Raw genomic sequence first — 25,818 nt, 5'->3', positions numbered from 1 at the left:
GGCTTGTCAAACTTGAATATCTTGGGCCTCATAAGCCAAAAAATAGTGATACTTGGTCCTCAGCAACAGTCAATGTCCCTTGTCAAAAGAGGGCAAGCAGATATAATGCAGATAGGGTGTTGCAGCAACCTCTATATATCCTATTTGACCCCCTAACAGTGTCAACCACAGATCTAGTATCCAGTGCTAGCGATAGTCCACCATTACCACCTACAATGCCCTTAATACCTGTGTACCCAGTCAGTATAGCACTTTTTTACCCTTCTGCTAATGAACCAGTCTGTGACAGAGCACCTCAGCCAGAAGAAAAGAAGCATCATAACCTGTGACAGCATGACTGTCCTCCCTAATTTGGGGTAATTCAAAGGCACAGTCTGAGAAGCATTGGTCTAGAGAGGACAATTTGAAATAGAATTGTGAGCAGCCATAACTACTACACAAATCAACTGTAGTACATCACATAGACAATCTGCTATGCTTGGATAAACACTCAAGAGGTCCCTTCATTCTGTGGAGGTCCCAGGAATCAGACCCCTCACTGATCGCACATCCTAGGAATGGCCCATCAATGTCTTTGACTTGGAGAATGCCTTCCTTCTTCATGGCCTCACCGGTGTAAAAGAGAACCTAACATTACAAAGTAAAATGTTCGTATCTGTCCCCAGACAGCTGTAGATGTGGAGCAGACAGAAGTATGGTAGGTAAGGTTTGGGTCTTTTCTTTCCCTCTGCTGGTCTCTTAACATTTTTATCTTTTTTCCAGTCCCAGCTGAGAGGGCGTGGGTTCCTCCTGGTGTGGTCAGAGCTTTGTGATCTGGCCAATCAGCTTTACTTTGTCTCTATGTTGCCGCATTTCTGACATGAGTGATAGACTGTAGGTCCATCCCCCTCCTCCCTGTCTAGAATATAATATATCATTCTAGACTGATTTTTGGAAGTAGATTTGTGGACATTTACAGAAATCTTCCATGAAGTGTTAATCTCACCGTATCCCTTGGTGGAGGTATATAGCACTGGGATTATCGGTCGTGCACTGAACTGCTCGGCGTGATTTATCAGACCCTCTTTCACCATCTCATAACCGCAAAGAACGATCACAGGTTCTGACTTTTTCCAGATGGTGAATACTGAACCGTATTTTTGGCTGAGCTGATGGAGAAAACAAAAAGAATTAGGGAAATAAATACAAAAACATCATACATGTTTGTATCCATTAACAATGGATACAATCATGAGTCTAAGGGATCCTCCCATTTTTACTAGGCTAGGAGTTCTGGACTTCGCTGCAGAGCTACCAACCTGCTACCTCTAAGAGTAACCTCCATTTTGTTGACCCAAGAGACACCTGGTCAAGAGACACCAGTGTGTGGCACTAAGGGGCAATAGTGTGGTCAGTGAACAAGTCAAGGTAAGGACAGGCAGAATTTGTGATGTACTTAGGTAATAGGTCAAGGAAGGTGGCATAGGATGAATACAGAGATCAGGCAGGTGTCAGGACAGGCAGGACAAGCAAGGTTAAACCAATATAATAGCACACGTTCACAGGACTAGACAAGCTAGAATCCTATAGCTCAGGAACTTTTGACATTGGAAGGCACTCTATCTACCCCAGAGAATGCTACACTTGAATGGAGGTACATTAGACCATGCATACCCTGGACCTTTAACCCCTTAAGGACATGGCCATATTTCACCTTAAGGACCAGGCCATTTTTTGCAAATCTGACCAGTGTCACTTTATGTAGTGATAACTTTAAAACGCTTTGACTTATCCAGGCCATTCTGAGACTGTTTTTTCGTCACATATTGTAATTCATGACACTGGTAAAATCAAGTAAAAAAAAAAACATTTTTATTTTAAAAAAAAACAACAAATTTACCAAAAATTTGTAAAAATTGCAAATTTCCAAGTTTTAATTTCTCTACTTCTATAATACATAGTAATACCTCCCAAAATAGTTATTACTTTACATTCCCCATACGTCTACCTCATGTTTGGATCATTTTGGGAATGATATTTTATTTTTTGGGGATGTTACAAGGCTTAGAAGTTTAGAAGCAAATCTTGAAATTTTTCAGACATTTTCAAAAACCCAATTTTTAGGGACCAGTTCAGGTCTGAAGTCATTTTGTGAGGCTTACATAATAGAAACCACCCAAAAATGACCCCATTCTAGCTTGATAAAGACCAGAGATGGTTGAAACGTTGCTATTCCCATGCTGCTGTTACCAATAAAGTAACCAGCTTATTCACCAGAACTGAGGAGTGCTGTGGATTTTCTTCTTTACCCCCATTCTAGAAACTACACACCTCAAGGTATTCAAAACAGATTTTACAAACTTTGTTAACCCTTTAGGTGTTCCACAAGAACTAATGGAAAATAGAGATACAATTTCAAAATTTCACATTTTTGGCAGATTTTCCATTTTTATATATTTTTTCCAGTTACAAAGCAAGGGTTAACAGCCAAACCAAACTCAATATTTATGGCCCTGATTCTGTAGTTTACAGAAACACCCCATATGTGGTCGTAAACCGCTGTATGGGCACAAGGCAGGGCGCAGAAGGAAAGGAATGCCATACGTTTTTTTGAAGGCAGGTTTTGCCGGACTGTTTTTCTTTACACCATGTCCCATTTAAAGCCCCCCTGATGCACCCCTAGAGTAGAAACTCCATAAAAGTGACCCCATCTAAGAAACTACACCCCTCAAGGTATTAAAAACAGATTTTGCAAACGTCGTTAACCCTTTAGATGTTCCACAAGAGTTATTGGCAAATGGAGATGAAATTTCAGAATTAAATTTTTGGGCAAATTTTCCATTTTAATCCATTTTTCCTAGTAACAAAGCAAGGGTTAACAGCCAACCAAAACTCAATATTTATGGCCCTGATTCTGTAGTTTACAGAAACACCCCATATGTGGTCGTAAACAGCTGTACGGGCACACGGCAGGGTGCAGAAGGAAAAGGAATGCCATACGGTTTTTGGAAGGCAGATTTTGCTGGACTGTATACTTCATGTTTGAATCATTTTGGGAATGACATTTTATTTTTTGGGGATGTTACAAGGCTTAGAAGTTTAGAAGCAAATCTTGAAATTTTTCAGAAATTTTCAAAAACCCACTTTTTAAGGACCAGTTCATGTCTGAAGTCACTTTGTGAGGCTTACATAATAGAAACTACACCTCTCAAGGTATTCAAAACTGACTTTACAAACGTCGTTAACCCTTTAGGTGTTGCACAAGAGTTAATGACAAATGGAGATCCAATTTCTGAATTTAGATTTTTTTTTTGGCAAATTTTCCATTTTAATCAATTTTTTCCAGTTACAAAGCAAGGGTTAACAGCCAAACGAAATGCTATATTTGTTGCCTTGATTCTGTAGCTTACAGAAAAACCCTATATGTGTTTGCAAACTACTGTACGGGTACACGGTAGGGCGTAGAGGAAAAGGTGCGCAGTGTGGTTTTTGGAAGGCAGATTTTGCTGGACTGGTTTATTTACACCATGGCCCATTTGAAGCCCCCCTGATGCACCTCTAGAGTAGAAACTCCATAAAAGTGACCCCATTTGGAAACTACGGGATAAGGTGGCAGTTTTGTTGGGACTATTTTTAGGTTACATATGATTTTTGGTTTATCTATCTTACATTTTTGTGAGGCAAGGTTACCAAAAATTGAAATTCTGAAATTTCATCTCCATTTGCCAAAAAACTGTTGAGGAACACCCAAAGGGTTAATAAAGTTTGTAAAATCAGTTTTAAATACCTTTAGGGGTGTAGTTTCTTAAATGGGGTAACTTTTATGGAGTTTCTACTCTATGGGTGCATCAGGCGGGCTTCAAATGGGACATGGTGCCAAAAAAAAAAGGAAATCAAAATCTGCCTTCCAGAAACCATATGGCGTTCCTTTCCTTCTGCGCCCTGCCGTTTGGTCATACAGCAGTTTACGAACACATATGGGGTGTTTCTGTAAACTGCAGAATCAGGGTAATAAATATAACGTTTTGTTCTGCTGTTAACCCTTGCTTTGTTACTGGAAAAAAACTGATTAAAATGTAAAATTTGCCAAAAACGCGCTGTTTTGCAACAGTTTTTATAAAAAAAATTTGACCGTGTACATCTGAGGGGTTAGGTCATGGGTTATTTTTATAGAGCAGATTCTTACGGACATGGCGATACCTAATATGTTTTTTTGTGTGTTTTACACTATATTATCTTTTTCTAAACAAAAAAAACCCAAACATTTTAGTATCTCCATAATCTAAAGGTAGGGGCTCATTTTTTGCCAGATGAGAGGATGGTTTTATTCGCACTATTTTTGGGGGCATATGACTTTTTGATCGCTTGCTATTACAATTTTTGTGATGTAAGGTGACAAAAAAAATAAAATTTTTTGCACCGTGTTTATTTTATTTTTCTGACCGTGTTCATCTGAGGGGATAGGTCATGGGGTATTTCTATAGAGCAGATTCTTACGGACGTGGCGATACCTAATATGTTTTTTTTTAATTTTATTTTAGTTTTACAAAATAATATTTTTGAAAAAAACAATTTTTAGTTTTAGTGTCTCAAGTCTGAGAACCATAGTTTTTTTTTCCAATTGTCAGTGGTAAAATTGGGGAAGGGGATTGTAAATTTAGTAACTCGATGGACGTGTGGTACTCCCTGAAGCAACCTGTCAATACAGAGGCCCGGATGATCAGTGCACGTGTCACACTGAGTGGTGATGTCCTTCTGTATTCCCCTCCTGTGACACACTGCACCTTTTTGGGGGTCCGTCCCTTCTTTCCAGTATGGGGGACCACACCTGGAAAGTGTTGGCCAGGGACGATCCGGGCACCTCCAATTCCCGAAGGTACTCCGGCCTGCTCTTTCCCTGTCAGAAAAAATCAGGGCCTTGAGGACTGCCTCACAGAACTGAAGTAATTTCCCTGTGTTGCCAGCGCTCTGGGACAGCACAAAAGAGTTGTACAAGGCAACCTGCACCAAGTAGACCGCAACTTTTTTGTACCATGCCCGTGTTTTGTGCATGGCATTATATGGCTTGAGGAATTGATCAGAGAGATCAACTCCTCCCATATACCGATTGTAGTCGACGATACAATCGGGCTTGAGGACCGTTGCCGCGGTGCCTCGCACAGGGAAAGGGGTGATGCATTTACTGTGAATTGTGGACAGTACAAGGACATCCCTCTTGTCCTTATATTTGACCAGCAACAGGTTTCCACTGGTAAGGGCACGGGTCGCACCCCTGGGGATAGGTACCTAGAGGGGGTGGGTAGGGAGGCTGCGTTGATTTTTCCGCACGGTCCCACAAGCGGACGTGGATCTGGTGGAGAGGGACTGGAACAAGGGGATACTAGTATAAATGTTTTCCACGTAAAGGTGGTAACCCTTATCTAACAGTGGGTGCATAAGGTCCCACACAAGTTTCCAGCTAACACCCAGAGTGGGGGGACATTCTGGGGGTTAATTACGGGAATCTCGCTCCCTCGTACACACGAAACTTGCAAGTGTACCCTGAGGTACTCTCTCAAAGTTTGTACAGCTTCACACCATACCTCGCCCGCTTAGAGGGAACATAATGGCGGAAAATGAGTCTCCCCTTGACAGCAATGAGAGACTCATCAACCGCGACCTCCATTCCAGGTACATAGGACCTGCACAAATTTGGCCCCGAAGTGATGAATGACCGGCCTGATTTTGTACAGTCAGTGATAGGCACGATCACCTTGGGGGAGGCATGCTGCATTATCTGCATAATGCAGGCATTTCCGGATGGCCTCAAACCGGGTATGTGTCATGGCCGTACTGTAAAGTGGGGTCTGGTAGAGGACGTCCCCACTCCAGTAATGCCTAACACTGGGTTTTTTGACTAGGCCCATGTGCAGCACGAGGCCCCAAAACATCCTCATCTCGGATGCACTGACCGGAGTCCAGCCACCGGCCCTAGCCAAAAAGGAGCCCAGGTGTTGAGCAATGAACTGTTGGGCGAACAGGTTCGTTTGCTCCACCATCAGATTTACAAAGTGGTCACTGAAAAGACTAAAATAGTCATATTCAGTGAAGCCCACTGTGGAAATCTGGATTCCTGGTTGGCCTACAAAATCAGGAATCGCGGGCTCAAAATTCTCTGGGGTACTAGTGTGGGCCACAGGGTCCCTAGCATCGCGGTCCCCTTGCTCCGCCTGGCGGTGTCTCCACCGCCTTGGGGGCTCATCATCATCGCTAGATGATGAGGACGCGGATGACAAAAGAAAAGTGGGGTCATCCTCGTCTTCACTGGGGCTCTCGGACTCGAAGGCAAGCTGGGCGTATGCCTCCTCGGGCGAGAAAATCCGGCGGGCCATAGGGGAGTGTGTGTGTGCGTGTTAAACTTTATTTGGTGTGCGTGTGTGTAGGGGCACGGGTGTTCACGTACTTACCCTAAACCTAACAGACAAAAAAAAATAAAAAATTTAATAAATAAAAAAATGTTAAATAAAATTCTAAATTGCTGATCAGCCATCCAAAGCTGATCAGCGGTGGGGTGTGTGATGCGCTAACAGTGGCCGGCCCAAAAAAATTGCGCCCCAAAAAAAGGTGTGGAGAGGGGCGGGGGGGGGGGGGGGGGGGGCAAGCTGCAGCACCCCTGGGGGTGGGTCTAGGGTCACACAGCTGTGCTGTGGACCCCAGACACCCGATTTAGCGTGATGCCATCAAATATATATATTTTTTTCCCCACTATCTTTCCCTGAATATCCCTGCCTAACCTAACCTGTCCCTAACATTTCCTTAAATACCTTTTACTGTGGAGGGTCAGAAGGGGGTGCTGGGGCACAGATGGGGGTGCTGGCTCTGGAGATCGTGCAGCTTGCTCAGCTCTCCTCGGCTCCCGTACACAAAAGGAGGAGGGGAGGAGCGCTGCAATAATTCGAAGCGCCCGCCTGCCCCTGCAACCAATCAGAGACGATCCTGAGAGGTGATGTCACCATCACCTCTCAGGATCGCCGGATGGTGAATGGTGGTGTATTATCACACCACCAATCACCATCCTGTTCCGGGTTATCGGGTCCCTAGAGACCCGAATAAACCGGAAACGCAGCAAACCGCAGGTCTGAATTGACCTGCGGTTTGGTGCGATCGCCGACACGGGGGGGGGGGGCGCATTGTCCCAGGGTGCCTGCTCATGATGATTGCATGGAAGGCAGCGCGATGCCTAAGGAAGGCATCGCACTGCCTTCTGGTGAAGAGCCTGTGATATCCAGCTCCCTGGATCTCACAGGCCGGAAGCTGTATAAGTAATACACACAGTATTAGGCCTCATGCACACGACCGTTGTGTGCATCCGTGGCCGTTGTGCCGTTTTCCAGTTTTTTTTCGCGGACCCATTGACTTTCAATGGGTCCGTGGAAAAATCAGGAAAATGCACAGTTTTGCAGCCGAGACCGTGATCCGTGTTTCCTGTCCGTCAAAAAAATATGACCTGTCCTATTTTTTTGACGGACAACGGTTCACGGACCCATTCAAGTCAATGGGTCCGTGAAAGAACACGGATGCACACAATATTGGCATCCGTGTCTGTGATCCATGGCCGTAGGTTACTTTCATACAGACGGATCCGAAGATCCGTCTGCATAAAAGCTTTTTCAGAGGTGAGTTTTCACTTCGTGAAAACTCAGATCCGACAGTATATTCTAACACAGAGGCGTTCCCATAGTGATGGGGACGCTTCTAGTTAGAATACACTACAAACTGTGTACATGACTGCCCCCTGCTGCTTGGCAGGTGCTGCCAGGCAGCAGGGGGCAGACCCCCCCCCGTTTTTAACTCATTGGTGGCCAGTGCGGCCGCCCCCCCCTCCCCCCTGTAGTTAACTCATTGGTGGCCAGTGGGCCCCCCCTCCCTCCCCTGTAGTTAACTTGTTGGTAGCCAGCCCCCCTCCCTCCCCTGTAGTTAACTCATTGGTGTCCAATGGGCCCCCCCTCCCTCCTCTGTAGATAACTAACTCGTTGGTGGCCAGTGGGCCCTTCCCCCTCCCTCCCCCTCCTAATTAAAATCGCCCCCCTATCATTGGTGGCAGTGGAGAGTACCGATCGGAGTCCCAGTGTAATCGCTGGGGCTCCGATCGGTAACCATGGCAACCGGGACGCTACTGCAGTCCCGGTTGCCATGGTTACTTAGCAATTTGTAGAAGCTTCATACTTACCAGCGAGCTGCGATGTCTGTGACAGGCCGGGAGCTCCTCCTACTGGTAAGTGACAGGTCTGTGCTATAGGCAATGCGCCACACAAACCTTTAACTTACCAGTAGGAGGTGCTCCCGGCCGGACACAGACATCGCAGCTCACAGGAAAGTATGAAGCTTCAACAAATTGCTAAGTAACCATGGCAACCGGGACTGCAGTAGCGTCCCGGTTGCCATGGTTACCGATCGGAGCCCCAGCGATTACACTGGGACTCCGATCGGTACTCTCCACTGCCACCAATGATAGGGAGGGAGATTTTAATTAGGAGGGGGAGGGAGGGGAGAGGGCCCACTGGCCACCAACGAGTTAACTACAGCGGAGGGAGGGGGGGGCCCACTGGACACAAATGAGTTAACTACAGGAGAGGGGGGGCTGGCTACTAACAAGTTAACTACAGGGGAGGGAGGGGGGGCTGGCTACCAACAAGTTAACTACAGGGGAGGGAGGGGGGCCCACTGGCCACCAATGAGTTAACTACAGGGGGGAGGGGGGGGGGCGGCCGCACTGGCCACCAATGAGTTAAAAACGGGGGGGGGGGGGGTCTGCCCCCTGCTGCCTGGCAGCACCTGCCAGGCAGCAGGGGGCAGTCATGTACACAGTATTTCAGTATATTCTAACTAAAAGCGTCCCTATCACCATGGGAACGCCTCTGTGTTAGAATATACTGTCGGATCTGAGTTTCACGATCTAGCTCATATCCGACAGTATATTCTAACATAGAGGCGTTCCCATGGTGATGGGGACGCTTCAAGTTAAAATATACCATCGGATTGGAGAAAACTCCGATCCGATGGTATAAAAGGGACTCCTGACTTTACATTGAAAGTCAATGGGGACGGATCCGTTTGAAATGGCACCATATTGTGTCAACGTCAAACGGATCCGTCCCCATTGACTTGCATTGTAATTCAGGACGGATCCGTTTGGCTCCGCACGGCCAGGCGGACACCAAAACGACTTTTTTTTCATGTCCGTGGATCCTCCAAAAATCAAGGAAGACCCACGGATGAAAAAACGGTCACGGATCACGGACCTACGGACCCCGTTTTTGCGGACCGTGAAAAAATACTGTCGTGTGCATGAGGCCTTACTTATACAGCCAATGAATTCCAATACAGAAGTATTGGAATGTATTGTAAAGGATTAGACCCCCAAAAGTCCAAGTCCCAAAGTGGGAAAAAAAATAAAGTGAAAAAAAAAGTTTAAAAAATTAAGTTTTTCCCCCAAAGAATTTAAAGTTTTCCCAAATAAAGTTAAAAAAATTGGTAAAAAATGGGTGGGGGAAAAGTATACATATTAGGTATCGCCGCGTCCGTATCGACCAGCTCTATAAACATATCACATGACCTAACGCCGTACACCGTAAAAACTAAAAATAAAAACTGTGCTAAATAAACCATTTATTTGTCACCTTACATCACAAAAATTACAACAGCAAGCGATCAAAAAGGCGTTTGCCCACCGAAACAGTACCAATTTAACCATCACCTCATCCCGCAAAAAATTAGCCCCTACCTGAGACAGTTGCCCAAAAAATAAAAAAACTATGGCTCAGAAAATCCATATCGACCGGCTCTATAAAAATATCAAATGACCTAACCCCTCAGATGAACACCGTAAAAAAATTTAAATAAAAACTGCTAAATAAACCATTTTTTGTCACCTTACATGACAAAAAGTGTAATAGCAAGCGATCAAAAAGTCACACGCACCCCAAAATAGTGCCAATCAAACCGTCATCTCATCCTGCAAAAATCATACCCTACCCAAGGTAATCGCCCAAAAACTGAAAAAATTATGGCTCTCAGACTATGGCTTCAAAAATGAAATCATTGTGTAAAACTTAAAAAACTAGAATGATGGGCGAGCACACTTCATTTGAATCATGCAGTAAATAAAATTTAATTAAATCCAATAAGTAAACACGTGTATAAACATAAAACAAGTCAATCAATAAAATAGCATAAAAGGCAATAGCATAAAAAACAATTATGTTGAGAGTACTGCACTTGGGGTGTTGCCACGGATGTCCAATGGGGGAATAAATTTAGCTCAATAATAAAGTCCAAAGAGTGATAGGACTAGAGTATCGAATGCCGCTAAAGTTCACTTTATTTGCCAGAGATGCCCTGGATACTCCTAGCCAGGAGAGCTCCGGTTGCAGTTAAGTCTGTAGGTATTATACAGGTGGTGCCTGCATGTCCTATGGTCTCATTTACAATGTCCTATTAAATCACAAATCAACTGCATAGATTCGATTGCTATTTGTTCCTCAAATCTTGAGTGCCAATTGTTTGCACTAACTCAGTGAACAATATTGCACAATCCCGTAGTCACTGTGGATATTTGAACTTGTATAAAGGCTTGTATAAGCGAACTTCTTACCTCCCTCGTTGTGGACGCTATGTTATTAGCGTGAGTCGGGTGGCGCAGGACAATGCCGGCGTCTAACTTCGTTCAGCTGCAGCTGACTTACCCTCGATCTCACAGAATTTCCCAAACGAGATTTCGTCCAACACGATCGGGAGAACACAGTGTATCTGCGGTGTGTTCCAAATTATTGCAAAAGTCCTTAAGTTCAATTTTACAGCATGGCCATGCTTGTAGATGTGGAGGTGCTTTGAATTACAGGTGTGCGATCCAGCCCACTCTTTGGACTTTATTATTGAGCTAAATTTATTCCCCCATTGGACATCCGTGGCAACACCCCAAGTGCAGTACTCTCAACATAATTGCCTTTTATGCTATTTTATTGATTGACTTGTTTTATGTTTATACACGTGTTTACTTATTGGATTTAATTACATTTTATTTACTGCATGATTCAAATGAAGTGTGCTCGCCCATCATTCTAGTTTTTTATATATTTATTTCCTTTGAGGGTGGGTGTCCCTCTACTGGGCTAGTAGCACCTGTTCCACAGATCCGTCCATAGTGAGCCACCGCCTCACCAATTGTGTAAAACTTACATAAATAAATAAAAAGTATACATATTAGGTATCACCACGTCCGTATCAACCGGCTCTATAAAAATATTACATGACCTAACCCCTCAGATGAACACAGTAAAAAATTTAAAATAAAAACTGTGCTAAATAAACCATTTTTTGTCACCTTACATCACAAAAAGTGTAATCGCAAGTGATCAAAAAGTCACACGCACCCCAAAATAGTGCCAATAAAACCGTCATCTCATCCCATAAAAATCGCCCAAAAACTGAAAAAATTATGGCTCTGAGACTATGGAGTCTACATATTAGTATACATATTAGGTATCGCCGCATCCGTGACAACCTGGTCTATAAAAATATCACATTATCTAACCTGTAAGATGAATGTTGTAAATAACAAAAAATAAAAACGGTGCCAAAGCAGCTATTTCTTGTTATCTTGCCTCACATCACAAAAAGTGTAATATAGAGCAACCAAAAATCATATGTACCCTAAACTAATACCAACAATACTGCCACCCTATCCCGTATTTTCTAAAATGGGGCCATTTTTTTTTAGTTTCTACTCTAGGGGTGCATCAGGGAGGGTTCAAATGGGACATGGTGTCCAAAAAAACAGTCCAGCAAAATCTGCCTTCCAAAAACCGTATGGCATTCCTTTCCTTCTGCACCCTGCCGTGTGCCCGTACAGCAGTTTACGACCACATATGGGGTGTTTCTGTAAACTACAGAATCAGGGCCATAAATATTGAGTTTTGATTGGCTGTTAACCCTTGCTTTGTTACTAGGAAAAATTGATTAAAATGGAAAATTTGCCCAAAAATTTAAATTCTGAAATTTCATCTCCATTTGCCAATAACTCTTGTGGAACATCTAAAGGGTTAACGACGTTTGCAAAATCTGTTTTTAATACCTTGAGGGGTGTAGTTTCTTAGATGGGGTCACTTTTATGGAGTTTCTACTCTAGGGGTGCATCAGGGGGGCTTTAAATGGGACATGGTGTAAAGAAAAACAGTCCGGCAAAACCTGCCTTCAAAAAAACGTATGGCATTCCTTTCCTTCTGCGCCCTGCCTTGTGCCCATACAGCGGTTTACGACCACATATGGGGTTTTTCTGTAAACTACAGAATCAGGGCCATAAATATTGAGTTTGGTTTGGCTGTTAACCCTTGCTTTGTAACTGGAAAAAAAATATTAAAATGGAAAATCTGCCCAAAAAGTGAAATTTTGAAATTGTATCTCTATTTTCCATTAGTTCTTGTGGAACACCTAAAGGGTTAACAAAGTTTGTAAAATCTGTTTTGAATACCTTGAGGGGTGTAGTTTCTAGAATGGGGTCATTTTTGGGTGGTTTCTATTATGTAAGCCTCACAAAATGACTTCAGACCTGAACTGGTCCCTAAAAATTGGGTTTTTGAAAATGTCTGATTTGCTTCTAAACTTTCTAAGCCTTGTAACATCCCCAAAATGATCCAAACATGAGGTAGACATATGGGGAATGTAAAGTAATAACTATTTTGGGAGGTATTACTATGTATTATAGAAGTAGAGAAATTAAAACTTGGAAATTTGCAATTTTTACAAATATTTAGTAAATTTGTTATTTTTTTTAAATAAAAATATTTTTTTTTTACTTGATTTTACCAGTGTCATGAATTACAATATGTGACGAAAAACAAACAGTCTCAGAATGGCCTGGATAAGTCAAAGCGTTTTAAAGTTATCATCACTTAAAGTGACACTGGTCAAATTTGCAAAAAATGGCCAAGTCTGTAAGGTGAAATAGGGCCGAGTCCTTAAGGGGTTAAGTACCAGGACATCAGGGCGTACCTGTATGCCCTGTGTCCTTAGGAGGTTAAGAGCTTGGGAGAGCACACAGGTCCTAAGGGAGTGATCACTAGGTAGCAAGCTGAGATGGTGTGTAACAAAAGATGGTGTGGATTAGTGGGAAGGGTAAGTACACTGGTGGCTCTGCCCAGCTTCACAGTACCCCCTACTTATGCCTCCTCTTCTTTGGTCTAGACCAAAGATGGAATTTTCTGAGAAGAACTGGTGCATTGATGTTTATCGCAGGGTCCCAAAATCTCTTCTCGGACCAATTTCAACCCTCCCTCCCAATCCACCATACGTTTCCGTATGTCCGTATTTCCATTCCGCAAAAAAAAATAGAACCTCCTATTATTGTCCGCATTACAGACAAGGATAGTACTGTCCTGTTAGGGCCCAGCTAATCCATTATGCAAAATACAGAATGCACACGGACGTCATCTGTATTTTTGGCGGATCCGTTTTTTGCAGACCGTAAAATATATACAGTCGTGTGCGCCCTTATGGACCTCGCATGAAAGTGCCGGATTACCAATAAAAATTAAAAATAGAATTCATTGTATTACGGACTTCTTGGCCCCCATCAATTCTATACTTATATTCTCAAGCAAGGATGTGTTTTCTGTTGGCTGTGGGAACAAATGTTTTTTACCTGAGAGAATGTCCTTAACTTAAGGCAGTGGCAAGAGACGTAATTCAGCCAGATCAATTATATGTTAAGATTCAGAAACCTGATCTGTTAGGTAAAAGGAACATGTGGGGCCATCCACCGTGCTGTTCTAAATGAGCAAAATTGAAGCATTCAAAAAATAAAGTCCATCAGGCTTAAATAGGATTTAGTCACTGAGCAGTTTGGAGGGACAGGTATAGTAGGTGATGCCAGGGTAATTCAAGGTTTAGGTAGAATGTAAGATGAAGAAATGGAAGATAAACTGCTGATAATAATCAGAAAAGCCCAAAAGCCACTGAATGGATATTCAAAAACTGCAGATATCTTTTCAGAGATCACATAGCCAAGAAAATAAAGAGATGAGTTCACAAAGAGGCACTTCTCAAACTTGGCGTAGCGTGAATTTTCCTGCAGACACTGTAGTGCAGCACAAACATGCTTCTAATACAGGTTTTTAAGATAGACAGTACCACCATGCAGACAGAGAGCAGATCATGGAAGATTTCATTAACAAACTTTTGAAACATAGCTGTGGCATTGCTGAGCCCCATGGGCATGACAAGATTCATAATGGCCATCATGAGTGTTACAGGCTGTCTTCCATTCATTAGCCTATTCAACGTGGACCTTTATGTATTCGTGCATGGTATCAGTCTGCAGAAGGTACAGTGGATATACTTGACCGCATGGAGGGCATTAGGTCAATAGGATATTCATATGGTCTCTGCGGTGACAGAATTCTAGCCTCCTTCTTGTCAAAAACATCCACATAAGTGGAGTATAAAGAAGGTCGTGCCTGAAGGATTTGAGAGACTTGAGACCTCAGGATTGGCATCGAGACCCCAACGTAGGACATGCTCAGTTTCCCAGTCAAAAAACTGAACTTGGAGACTTATCCAAGGTTACCTCAGCAATAATGACTAGTGTTGAGTGAGCATGCCGAATACCAGTTCGGCTCGAGCATCGCTATGCTCGTCACATGGCGGTACTCGGCCGAGTACCGCATGTGCTCGAGCGCTATGCTTGAGTCTCCTTCCCACACGTTTCGCGGCTACTAAGGAGTCAATAAACGTGCAGGTAAGTACTGCCATCACTGTAATGCCAGTGGATATGTTGGCTACTGGCATTACAGTGATTGGCTGGCCGGAACGCGTCATCGGGTGCTATATAGCACATGATGACACGGGTTCGGCTCATTGCAAGTCAGGGAGAGCTGCGCTTAGGAAGGGACAGATAGTGTAGGGAGTTTGTGATTGCAATTTATTCAATTTCAAAATGTTTCAAAGACCCAAAAGTACTTTTAAGGGCTTTTTTGTGTGGTGACAGCAATTTAATCTTGCAAAGTAGTCTTCGATTTTCTTTTTTCCATACTTAGCGATTCTTTTTCTCTAGAGGGTGTCTGCAGAGACTTGTGACATCTGTTCAGCAATACCTTCTGTGTGTCAGGGCCAGAGATAGGAAGAATATTATTGAAAACAATTATATTTTTTCCATAATTTATCCACATTTGTCCTATAAACGGTTGTCACATCTGTGCTGCAATAGAGTGTGTGTGTCAGGCCCAGATATTGGGAAAAATATTAGCTAAATGAAATATATATTTTTCCATAATTTATCCAAATTTTTCTTATAAACGGTCCCTGCTGTGAATTGTCACATCTGTGCTGCAATAGTGTCTGTGTGTCAGGGCCAGATATTTGGAAAAATATTAGTGACAACAAGTATATTTTTTCCATAATTTATCCACACTTTGCCTATAAACAGTGTCTGCAGTGAATTGTTACATCTGCGCTGCAATAGCAAATATAAGTTAAATCTATGTTCCTTTTTCCCTACTTTTACGTACTTTTTCCATATACTGTGCTTGCTGTGAACTGTGACATTCGTACCACATCTTGTGTGTCAAGCGTGCATATAACATTTAATATGAAGAAGGTGAGCATTAAGGGGGGACGGGGAAGTGGCAGTGATGCTGATGGTGCACGCAGAGGCCGTGGCCCTGGGCACGTTGAAACTGTGCCTGCTACCAGAGCACAAGAAAAACAATCATCCAAGATACCTAGGTTCATGTCCCAGGTTGCAGGGCGCCACAGGACACCACTCTTGAAGTCAGACCAGTGCAAGCAGGTGGTTGGTTGGATTGCAGCAGATAATGCTTCCAGTGGGTTAAGCACCACCCTGTCTTCCAAGTTCAGTCTCAGTAGCCAGAAGTCTGGCCCACACAATCCTCACCCTGATCCTTCTTCCTTCCACCACTTACAGTATGGCCAAACAAATGATCCAACACTCGGATATTCCGAGTACCTCTTTTCATCGCCATTAATTGATTTGGCCCTCTCGCCAAGCACGCTTGAAGAGGGACCTGAGATCTTGTCCCCCGATTCCCAACCTCTTGAGCATCCAGAGTCACAAGAACATGATGCTGGGGAACAGCAATTAGTGTTGGAGGTGGATGATGATAAGACACAGATGCCAATTAGAGTTGAGCGGACACCTGGATGTTTGGGTTCGACAGAAGATATAAATCATTTGGCAAATGTTTGTCCCTCTAGGAGATTCAGGCAGTCTTCTGGGAGTAATAAAGAAACAAAAAGGAAAAAATCTATTAAAAATGTTCCGTCTGTTACTATTGGCAGGGTTGAGGCAGAAATTGAAGGTTTTCCGTTTGCTTGTAGTTCCCGTTTTTTCCTGCCGGCTAGGGTGGCGCTAGAGAGCAAGAACATTTTTTGTGAGATTTTTGTAGATAGTGGAGCAGCGGTCAATCTCATTGATAATCATTTTGCGATAACACATGGTTTCCAGGTGTGCACTTTGGGAAAGGATATTCCTGTTTTTGCTATTGATTCCGCTCCACTTTCTCAGAAATCATTAAAGGGCATAGTTTACAATATTTGTTTAATTGTGAGTGATGCTCATGTTGAGGATGTGTCATGTTTCGTCCTTAGTGGATTACCTACTCCTCTTGTGTTGGGGCTACCCTGGCTCACTAAACATAACCCCACCATTGATTGGCAAGCGAGGCAAATAAATGGTTGGAGTGACTTTTGCAGAGAGAATTGCCTCACGACATCTGTTTCTGAGGTTTCTACTAAGGCCTCATGCACACGACAGTATTTTTTCACGGTCCGCAAAAACGGGGTCCGTGATCCGTGACCGTTTTTTCGTCCGTGGGTCTTCCTTGATTTTTGGAGGATCCACGGACATGAAAAAAAAGTCATTTTGATGTCCGCCTGGCCGTGCGGAGCCAAACAAATCCGTCCTGAATTACAATGCAAGTCAGGGGGGACGGATCCGTTTGACGTTGACACAATATGGTGCCATTTCAAACGGATCCGTCCCCATTGACTTTCAATGTAAAGTCTGGAGTCCCTTTTATACCATCGGATCAGAGTTTTCTCCAATCCGATGGTATATTTTAACTTGAAGCATCCCCATCACCATGGGAACGCCTCTATGTTAGAATATACTGTCGGATATGAGTTACATCGTGAAAACTCATTTCCGACAGTATATTCTAACACAGAGGCGTTCCCATGGTGATTGGGACGCTTCTAGTTAGAATATACTACAAACTGTGTACATGACTGCCCCCTGCTGCCTGGCAGCACCCGATCTCTTACAGGGGGCCGTGATCAGCACAATTAACCCCTGTAAGAGATCAGGGCTGCCAGGCAGCAGGGGGCAGACCCCCCCCCTCCCCAGTTTGAATATCATTGGTGACCAGTGCGGCCCCCATCGCCCCCCCTTCCTCCCTGTATTGTAATAATTATTCGTGGGTGGCACAGTGTGCGCCCCCCCGCCCCCCCCCTTCCTCCCTGTATTGTAATAATTATTCGTTGGTGGCACAGTGTGCGCCCCCATCGCCCCCCCCCTTCCTCCCTGTATTGTAATAATTATTCGTGGGTGGCACAGTGTGCGCCAACGAATAATTATTACAATACAGGGAGGAAGGGGGGGGCCGATGGGGGGCGCACACTGTGCCACCAACGAATAATTATTACAATACAGGGAGGAAGGGGGGGCGATGGGGGGGGGCGCACACTGTGCCACCAACGAATAATTATTACAATACAGGGAGGAAGGGGGGGGTCGATGGGGGGTGCACACTGTGCCACCAACGAATAATTATTACAATACAGGGAGGAAGGGGGGGGCGATGGGGGGCGCACACTGTGCCACCAACAAATTATTACAATAGAGGGAGGGAGGGGGGGGGGCCGCACTGGCCACCAATGATATTCAAACTGGGGGGGGGGGGGTCTGCCCCCTGCTGCCTGGCAGCCCTGATCTCTTACAGGGGGATATGATAGTACAATTAACCCCTTCAGGTGCCGCACATGAAGGGGTTAATTGTGCTGATCACGGCTCCCTGTAAGAGATCGGGTGCTGGGGGCAGTCTTGTACACAGTTTGTAGTGTATTCTAACTAGAAGCGTCCCCATCACCATGGGAACGCCTCTGTGTTAGAATATACTGTCGGATATGAATTTTCACGAAGTGAAAACTTAGATCTGAAAAAGCTTTTATGCAGACTGATCTTCGGATCCGTCTGTATGAAAGAAACCTACGGACACGGATGCCAATCTTGGACAGGTCATATTTTTTTGACGGACAGGATACACGGATCACGGTCTCGGCTGCAAAACGGTGCATTTTCCGATTTTTCCACGGACCCATTGAAAGTCAATGGGTCCGCGAAAAAATAATGAAAACGGCACAACGGCCACGGATGCACACAACGGTCGTGTGCATGAGGCCTAATGCTGTACCACCTTTTCTCTCTGAGTTTTCGGATGTCTTCTCTGAGAGTGGAGTTCAGGATTTGCCCCCGCACAGGGAGTACGATTGCCCTATTAATCTCATCCCAGGCGCCAAGCTGCCTAAATCTCGTTTATACAATCTTTCCCAACCTGAAAGGATCGCTATGCGTGCTTATATCTCTGAGAGTCTGAGAAAAGGACACATACGACCCTCGAAGTCACCTGTTGCCGCTGTTTTTTTCTTTGTTAAGAAAAAAGATGGTTCTTTAAGACCTTGTCTGGATTTCAGGGAGCTGAACAGTATCACTATTCGTGACCCTTATCCGCTTCCTCTGATCCCGGACCTGTTTAACCAGATTGTTGGGGCTAAAGTCTTTTCCAAATTAGATCTAAGAGGGGCATACAACCTGGTCAGGGTCAGAGAAGGAGACGAATGGATGACGGCCTTCAATACCCTTGAGGGCCATTTTGAGAATTTGGTTATGCCTTTTGGTTTGATGAATGCCCCAGCCGTTTTTCAGCATTTCGTGAACAGCATTTTTTATAATTTAATGGGAAAATTTGTATTAGTGTATTTGGATGACATTTAGATTTTTTTCTCCTGATTTCAAAACTCATAAGGAACACTTACGTCAGGTCTTGCTCATCCTGCGGGAGAATAAATTATACGCGAAACTGGAAAAATGTGTGTTTGCGGTTCCAGAAATTCAATTTCTGGGGTTTCTTCTCTCCGCTTCTGGTTTTCGCATGGACCCCGAGAAGGTCCGCGCTGTGCTTGAGTGGGAGCTTCCTGAGAATCAGAAGGCGCTGAGGCTTTTTTTTTTGGGCTTTGCCAATTATTACAGGAAGTTTATTTTGAATTATTCCTCTATTGTTAAACCACTCACTGATATGACCAGAAAGGGGGTAGATTTTTCTTCCTGGTCGGTAGAGGCGCGTAAGGCCTTTTCTAATATCAAGGAGAGTTTTGCTTCCGCTCCCATCTTGGTACAACCCTGATATTTCTCTACCCTTCATAGTTGAGGTTGATGCTTCTGAGGTGGGTGTGGGGGCGGTCTTGTCTCAGGGTTCCTCTCCTGCCAAATGGCGACCGTGTGCCCTTTTCTCGAAGAAACTCTCCTCCGCAGAGAGAAATTACGATGTGGGAGATAGGGAATTGTTGGCCATCAAGTTGGCTTTTGAGGAATGGCGCCATTGGCTAGAGGGAGCCAGACACCCTATTACCGTGTTTACTGACCATAAAAATCTGGCCTACTTGGAGTCAGCCAAGCGTCTGAACCCGAGACAGGCCAGATGGTCTTTGTTCTTTTCAAGGTTTAATTTTGTTGTCACGTTCTGCCCTGGGGTTAAGAATGTGAAGGCAGATGCCCTGTCACGTTGTTTTCCTGGAGGTGGGAATTTTGAAGACCCGGGTCCCATTTTGGCTGAAGGTGTGGTAGTCTCTGCTCTTTTTCCTGAATTGGAGTCAGAGGTGCAGGCAGCCCAGTCAGAGGCTCCTGATCTTTGTCCTCCTGGGAGGTTGTTTGTGCCTCTCGCTTTAAGACACAAGATTTTTAAGGAACACCACGATACGGTCCTTGCTGGGCACCCGGGGGCAAGAGCCACAGTGGATCTCATCGCTCGGAGATTCTGGTGGCCTGCGCTTCGTAAGTCGGTTGAGGGTTTTGTGGCAGCCTGCGAGACTTGCGCTCGTGCCAAAGTCCCTCATTCACGGCCATCAGGTCCTCTCCTTCCCTTACCCATTCCTTCCCGTCCTTGGACACATCTGTCCATGGACTTCATTACGAACCTGCCTCGTTCCTCGGGGAAGACTGTGATTCTGGTGGTGGTGGACCGTTTTAGCAAAATGGTGCATTTAATCAGTTTTCCTGGTTTGCCCAATGCTAAGACGCTAGCACAGGCATTTAATGATCAAATTGTCAAATTGCATGGTATTCCTTAAGACATAGTCTCTGATAGGGGCACGCAGTGTGTTTCCAGATTCTGGAAGGCTTTCTGTTCTCGCTTGGGGGTTCGGTTGTCATTCTCTTCTGCTTTCCACCCGCAGTCGAATGGCCAGACAGAACGCGTCAATCAGAATCTGGAGACATATCTACGCTGTTTTGTGGCGGAGAATCAGGAGGATTGGTGTTCTTTTTTGTCCCTTGCCGAGTTTGCTTTAAATAACCGTCGTCAGGAGTCCTCTGATAAGTCACCATTTTTTGGTGCATATGGGTTTCATCCGCAGTTTGGGATATTCTCGGGAGAGGGGTCTTCTGGTTTACCTGATGAGGACAGATTCTCCTCATCTTTGTCATCGATTTGGCAAAAGATTCAGGATAATCTAAAGAGCATGAGTGAGAGAAATAAGCGTGTGGCAGATAAGAGACGTGTGCCTGGTCCGGACCTGAATGTTGGTAATCTGGTGTGGTTGTCTACTAAGAATATCAAATTGAAGGTTCCCTCCTGGAAGTTGGGTCCTAAGTTTATTGGGCCTTACAAAATCCTGTCTGTCATCAATCCTGTTGCCTACCGTCTTGATCTTCCTCAGACTTGGAAGATCCATAATGTTTTTCATAAGTCTTTAATAAAACCTTATGTTCAACCCATTGTACCCTCGCCTTTGCCTCCTCCTCCGATTTATGGTTGATGGGAATCTTGAATTTCAGGTCTCTAGGATTGTGGATTCTCGTGTTGTCCGCGGTTCTCTCCAGTACCTCGTTCATTGGGAGGGTTGTGGTCCTGAGGAGAGGATGTGGGTCCCAGTGACGGACATTAAGGCCACTCGTCTCATCAGGGCTTTCCATAGGTCCCATCCTGAGAAGGTGGGCTCTGAGTGTCCGGAGTCCACTCGTAGAGGGAGGGGTACTGTCACAACCAGACATCTGAGAAGCTCTGACAGATGCCTTTCAGAACCTCCTCCTTGAGCTTTTCTTTGTTTTGGTTTTCAGTTCCTTATCTCGTTAGTCTCTCAGCTGTCTTGTAGTTGGACTGATTGCATCCCTTTAAATTCCTCCCCATAATGCATTAGTGTGCGGTTTATACAACTTCCTGGAGTGTGTGTGCATGCTGATCCTATTTACCAGTCTTCTACAAGATAAGTGTTGTACATTCATTTGTGATTTTATGTTTGCTGAATCCCAGGTGACCAGGTGTTATATAGTCGAGGTACGTGGATATGCGATCATCCACCATTGGGGTGTTCGCATAGGCTGAGCAGAGTCAGGGAGAGTGCCAGGTCTTATGCAGGGGTCTCCCTTTTGTTCCTTAGTTTTGGATCCAGTGAGTCATATATTCATTTTGCATTGTCTTGTTTCCTGTACACCTTCCGTGACACTCCCTCACAGCAGCAGCATCTTCTCCCTACACTAGTAACAGCAGAGTGACGTGCAGCACTACATTACTCCAGCTTATATATGTAACATCCCAGAGTATGTTACTAAACTCTGTTTCCCTGCTACAACATGTCAGGTGTTTATTTATTGCCATCTTGTGTAATCTAAAATTGCATTTCCCTGTATATATATATATATATATATATATATATTTTATGCCTGTTTCATATATCATGCTGTAATTTCCCTGTACACCAGCAGGTGGCGGCAATGTGTGATCAGGTATATAGCTAGTTTAGTATACCTAGACTGGAATAGTTCATTCCAATCTAGTCTCCCCTGTATGAGCAGAAGTGGACTGTTCCCATGTCCTGTCTCATGAGGAGGAGAAGGAAGTTAAGTTAGTGTACCAGCCACCCCTGCTGGGGGAAGGCTGTGTTGGTAGGAGCTCCCAGAACCAGGGAACCCAACCTAGGATCCAGCCTCGGCTTAGGCCAAGGATCACTCTTCCCAGCCTGAGTCACCTACCTCAGCTGGTGACAAGCAAGCAACCCTCCAGAACTACAGATCTCCAGGAAGACATCATTCCCTGTGAGCAGTCCTGTGAGTACTTGTCCAGAGTCCAGGAGAAGCCAAATACCTCCTCAGCTAGTCAGGCCCATTACAAGCAGAAGACAGACAGAGCAGAAGATAAATACCTGCCATATTCTCCAGGCACATAGTATAGAAGCAGAAGAGATACTGATCCCTGCCATACATTGCCTATACCTGCTGGGACCCAAGACTATGGCTATAACTTGTGTGGATTTAAAGCTGCCATTCAGTAAAGACAAGTTGGATCATATTACCTGTTTGGATCTCATTTACTGCTATCAGAGTTCCTCCATTACTCCTATTAACAACACTCATTTTATTGCAAGTGAGCCGGGATCCAGGAGTCCAGCCGTACCAAGGTAGGAGACACCGTTGACACTACACAGAAACATTATCCCCCTCTGGCATTCCTCACCTGGTACGTGAGCTATACCATCTTAAAGGGCCCTGAGACTATAACCTGCGCACCTTGCAATTGGCATCATGAACTAAAAACTATTAATTTTGCGCCAGTGTGCATTAGTCACAATCCGGCTTACTGCATATAGCGGCTGGGTCACATGCTGCACTGGCCAATCACAGCCATGCCATTAGTAGGCATGGCTGTGATGGCTTCTAAGGCCACAGAGTTAAACGCTTGTTGATTAGCTGCTTTGCAGCCTTTCAAAAAGCGCTAAGAAATTGCCGAACACCGAACCCAAACTTTACAGTTATGGTTAACTCAACCCTAGTTACCATGAAGTGGGGAATACAATTTTTGCTAAACTTTGGATCAAATTCCACTTCGGATGCTTTGATTCGCTCAACACTAGTTGTTATTTATGTTATTTATGTTGTTTTGTTTAATAAAATAGCTGCTGTGGCCAATTACATCCACCTACAGTTGTTGAGTCTTCCTTTGGAATGGAGTGGAATGGTGGGGTGACGCTTGGGAGGAGCGAGGCGACAATTCCTTAGTCAAGACATATTGAATATTCTAGTTGTCCCTTGACCACACTGAACTCTGAAGATCTCATGTCTGTGGTGTATGAAGATGAGTATTCGATATCTACGCCACCCAGCATGCACTGCTCCATGTCTCCCTGTAGACACTTACCTTCTGCAAGTCCTTGGCAGCATATCTCAAGTCCATGTACTTGGGGGTCCCTAGCACAGGAATCGGGGTAGGTCCGGGGGGCAATGAGTGGTATCCATGCTGTCTGGACCATGACTGAAGAATATAGACCGTGAGGAGGAAGATGAAGGAGAGAGTGAGGATGGTGATCAGCTCCATGGTTCCTGTGAAAAGGATCAGGCTGTTACTTTCACCTTTGTGTTCACTGTTTTCTCACCTAACTAGACCAGCTGGAATTAACCCTGTCCTGACCTCACAACCTCGACATCATTGTTCTGTATCATTACACTGGAATTATTGCTGTGCCACAGTCTATGCAGGTGATATATAGACTAATGCACTAATATGAGGTTATCCACCAACCAAATGAATACAAGTACACAACTCCATTACAAAACCTGATCTGTCACCTAGAAAGGCTTATCCGATACTGGACTCACTCATGAGAATCACCGATACAGCAGTCATCGATCCAGGCGTTTTATCATAAATGTGAGGGGGGCAGTTATGTGAATTTACTATACAGGTGAAACTCGAAAAATTAGAATATTGTGCAAAGTTCATTTATTTCAGTAATGCAACTTAAAAGGTGAAACTAACAGATGAGACTCGTTACAGGCAAAGCGAGAGATTCCAAGCCTTTATTTGGTATAATTTGGATGATTATGGCTTACAGCTTATGAAACCCCAAAGTCACAGTTTTGAGGTCCCCTTTGCTCAGAGGATATGGATTAATCAGCTGACTAGAGGGTGACACTTTGAGCCGAGAATATTCAACCTTTTCACAAAATTCTAATTTTAAGCTGCATTAATGCAATTCCTTGTAAGCTGCATTACTGAAATAAAAGAAGTTTTGCACAATATTCTAATTTTTCGAGTTTCACCTGTATTTGTGGAGTTTTTTTTTCATTACAATCCAGTAGAAACCTTGGGACACATTTACGAAAAAGTGGAGTTTCATTCCCCGGTCTAAATATGTAGGAGGCAGGTAAATCATGTGCGAAAAATCCTCAGCTTTCACAGCAGCAGCGACCTGGATGAGGTATGAAGCATGCTGTGGACACTTAAGGACATGTCAGTTTATGAATCTACCTGAAGTGTGTGGAAAATCCTCAGCGTTTACACATCAATATCCACTGTCCACTATCTGGTGTAGATTTCGTATCGGAAAATACGAACCTTGTAAATCTTCAGTATGACCTCACGTATGTGAGACCCGTGTACAGCCATGTGTATTCTGACTATTGCAATGTTCTGCATGTGGCGTGGGGCAATGTGCGGTCCGATGTCAGGATGACCTCCAGACCGCTCCCTGGTTCCCTGTGCTGATACTTCATGAGACGTTCCGCTCTAACCCCCATTCTCAGGATGCTGCAGGCTATATGGTATATACACACTTGACCCACATCTACTAACACCGCCATATCTAACTTGGAGTAGTTGGAATGTCTTGCGCCAAATCTATTAAAAGATTTGAGTTTAATATTAATTTGGTGCAAGTGAAGCACGAAGACCCGTTCTGCTCCTGCTGTCAGCAGACGTCCTGCAGATCTGCACCGAGGACTTTCTTCTTAGTACCTCGAACTAAAATGACATTTCCTAACGCGTTTTTTTTCATTTTTTAAACTTGTTAAGTAATGAGAAATGCAAATTTTCGGCACTTCATCATTTCCACGTTTTTTGGCAGCAAAAACTGCCAGAAATAGCTGAATGAATGTGGCCGAAGAAGTCCAGAACATGCAGCCTCATCCTGCAGACACCATAGCAAGCTTCTCACTGACCTGTGTCATCCGGCTCCTCCGTCCTGGTCAACCTCAGCTGAGTTCTGATCACTCCATCTGATCTGTCGAAGATATATTCACTAATACACTAATGATTAACTCCATCACTATCTCATTAACCCCTTAGTCTCTGTGTGTTTGTGTAAGTGTGCCGGTTGCACCAGACTTGCCTGTTTTGTTTTACAATAGCCGCACATACTTCCCTAGGAATGTTATCTCCTTGTAGATTGTAAGTTCTTCTGATCAGGGTCCTCATACCTCTTATTTTAAAGAGATATTCCAGTTATATAAAGTTATTCATGTTATGAGAACAGGGGCTCTGTACCCTATGGGGCCCCAGAAATAAAACAGAGTGGCCGACTATCTCTGGTACTCCCACAGAAACTAATAGGATGCCCGTTCCGTTCATTTTTGGGGATCCACCTGGTACAGGGCCCCATTCTCGTGATGGGTGGGGGTCGCAGAGGTAGGACTCCCACTGATCTAACCCGTGGATAGAGCTTAACTGTCTATAACTGGAATACCCTTTTAAATGGTAATTTGCCCGTTTCTCTGTAATGTCTGATCTTCTTAGTACTTCT

General features: G+C 44.3%; 1 protein-coding gene across 1 annotated transcript in view; it reads right to left on the bottom strand.

Annotated features, from left to right (window-relative positions):
* Window positions 1–25,282, bottom strand: part of LOC122938409 (cytochrome P450 2C39-like) — a 103,579-nt gene extending 78,297 nt beyond the window's left edge. Inside the window, exons 1-3 of the mRNA XM_044293891.1 lie at window positions 25,238–25,282; window positions 23,439–23,620; window positions 986–1,148 (exon numbers count right to left, since the gene is read on the bottom strand). Of these exons, the coding sequence (XP_044149826.1) occupies window positions 986–1,148; window positions 23,439–23,615 (340 nt within the window). The 5' untranslated portion in view covers window positions 23,616–23,620; window positions 25,238–25,282. The remainder of the gene's footprint in view (window positions 1–985; window positions 1,149–23,438; window positions 23,621–25,237) is intronic.
* Window positions 25,283–25,818: the final 536 nt, after the last annotated feature.

This window comes from Bufo gargarizans, chromosome 5, assembly GCF_014858855.1.
Source record: "Bufo gargarizans isolate SCDJY-AF-19 chromosome 5, ASM1485885v1, whole genome shotgun sequence".
Lineage (NCBI taxonomy): Eukaryota > Metazoa > Chordata > Amphibia > Anura > Bufonidae > Bufo > Bufo gargarizans.
This window is presented reverse-complemented; position numbering and strand designations above follow the sequence as displayed.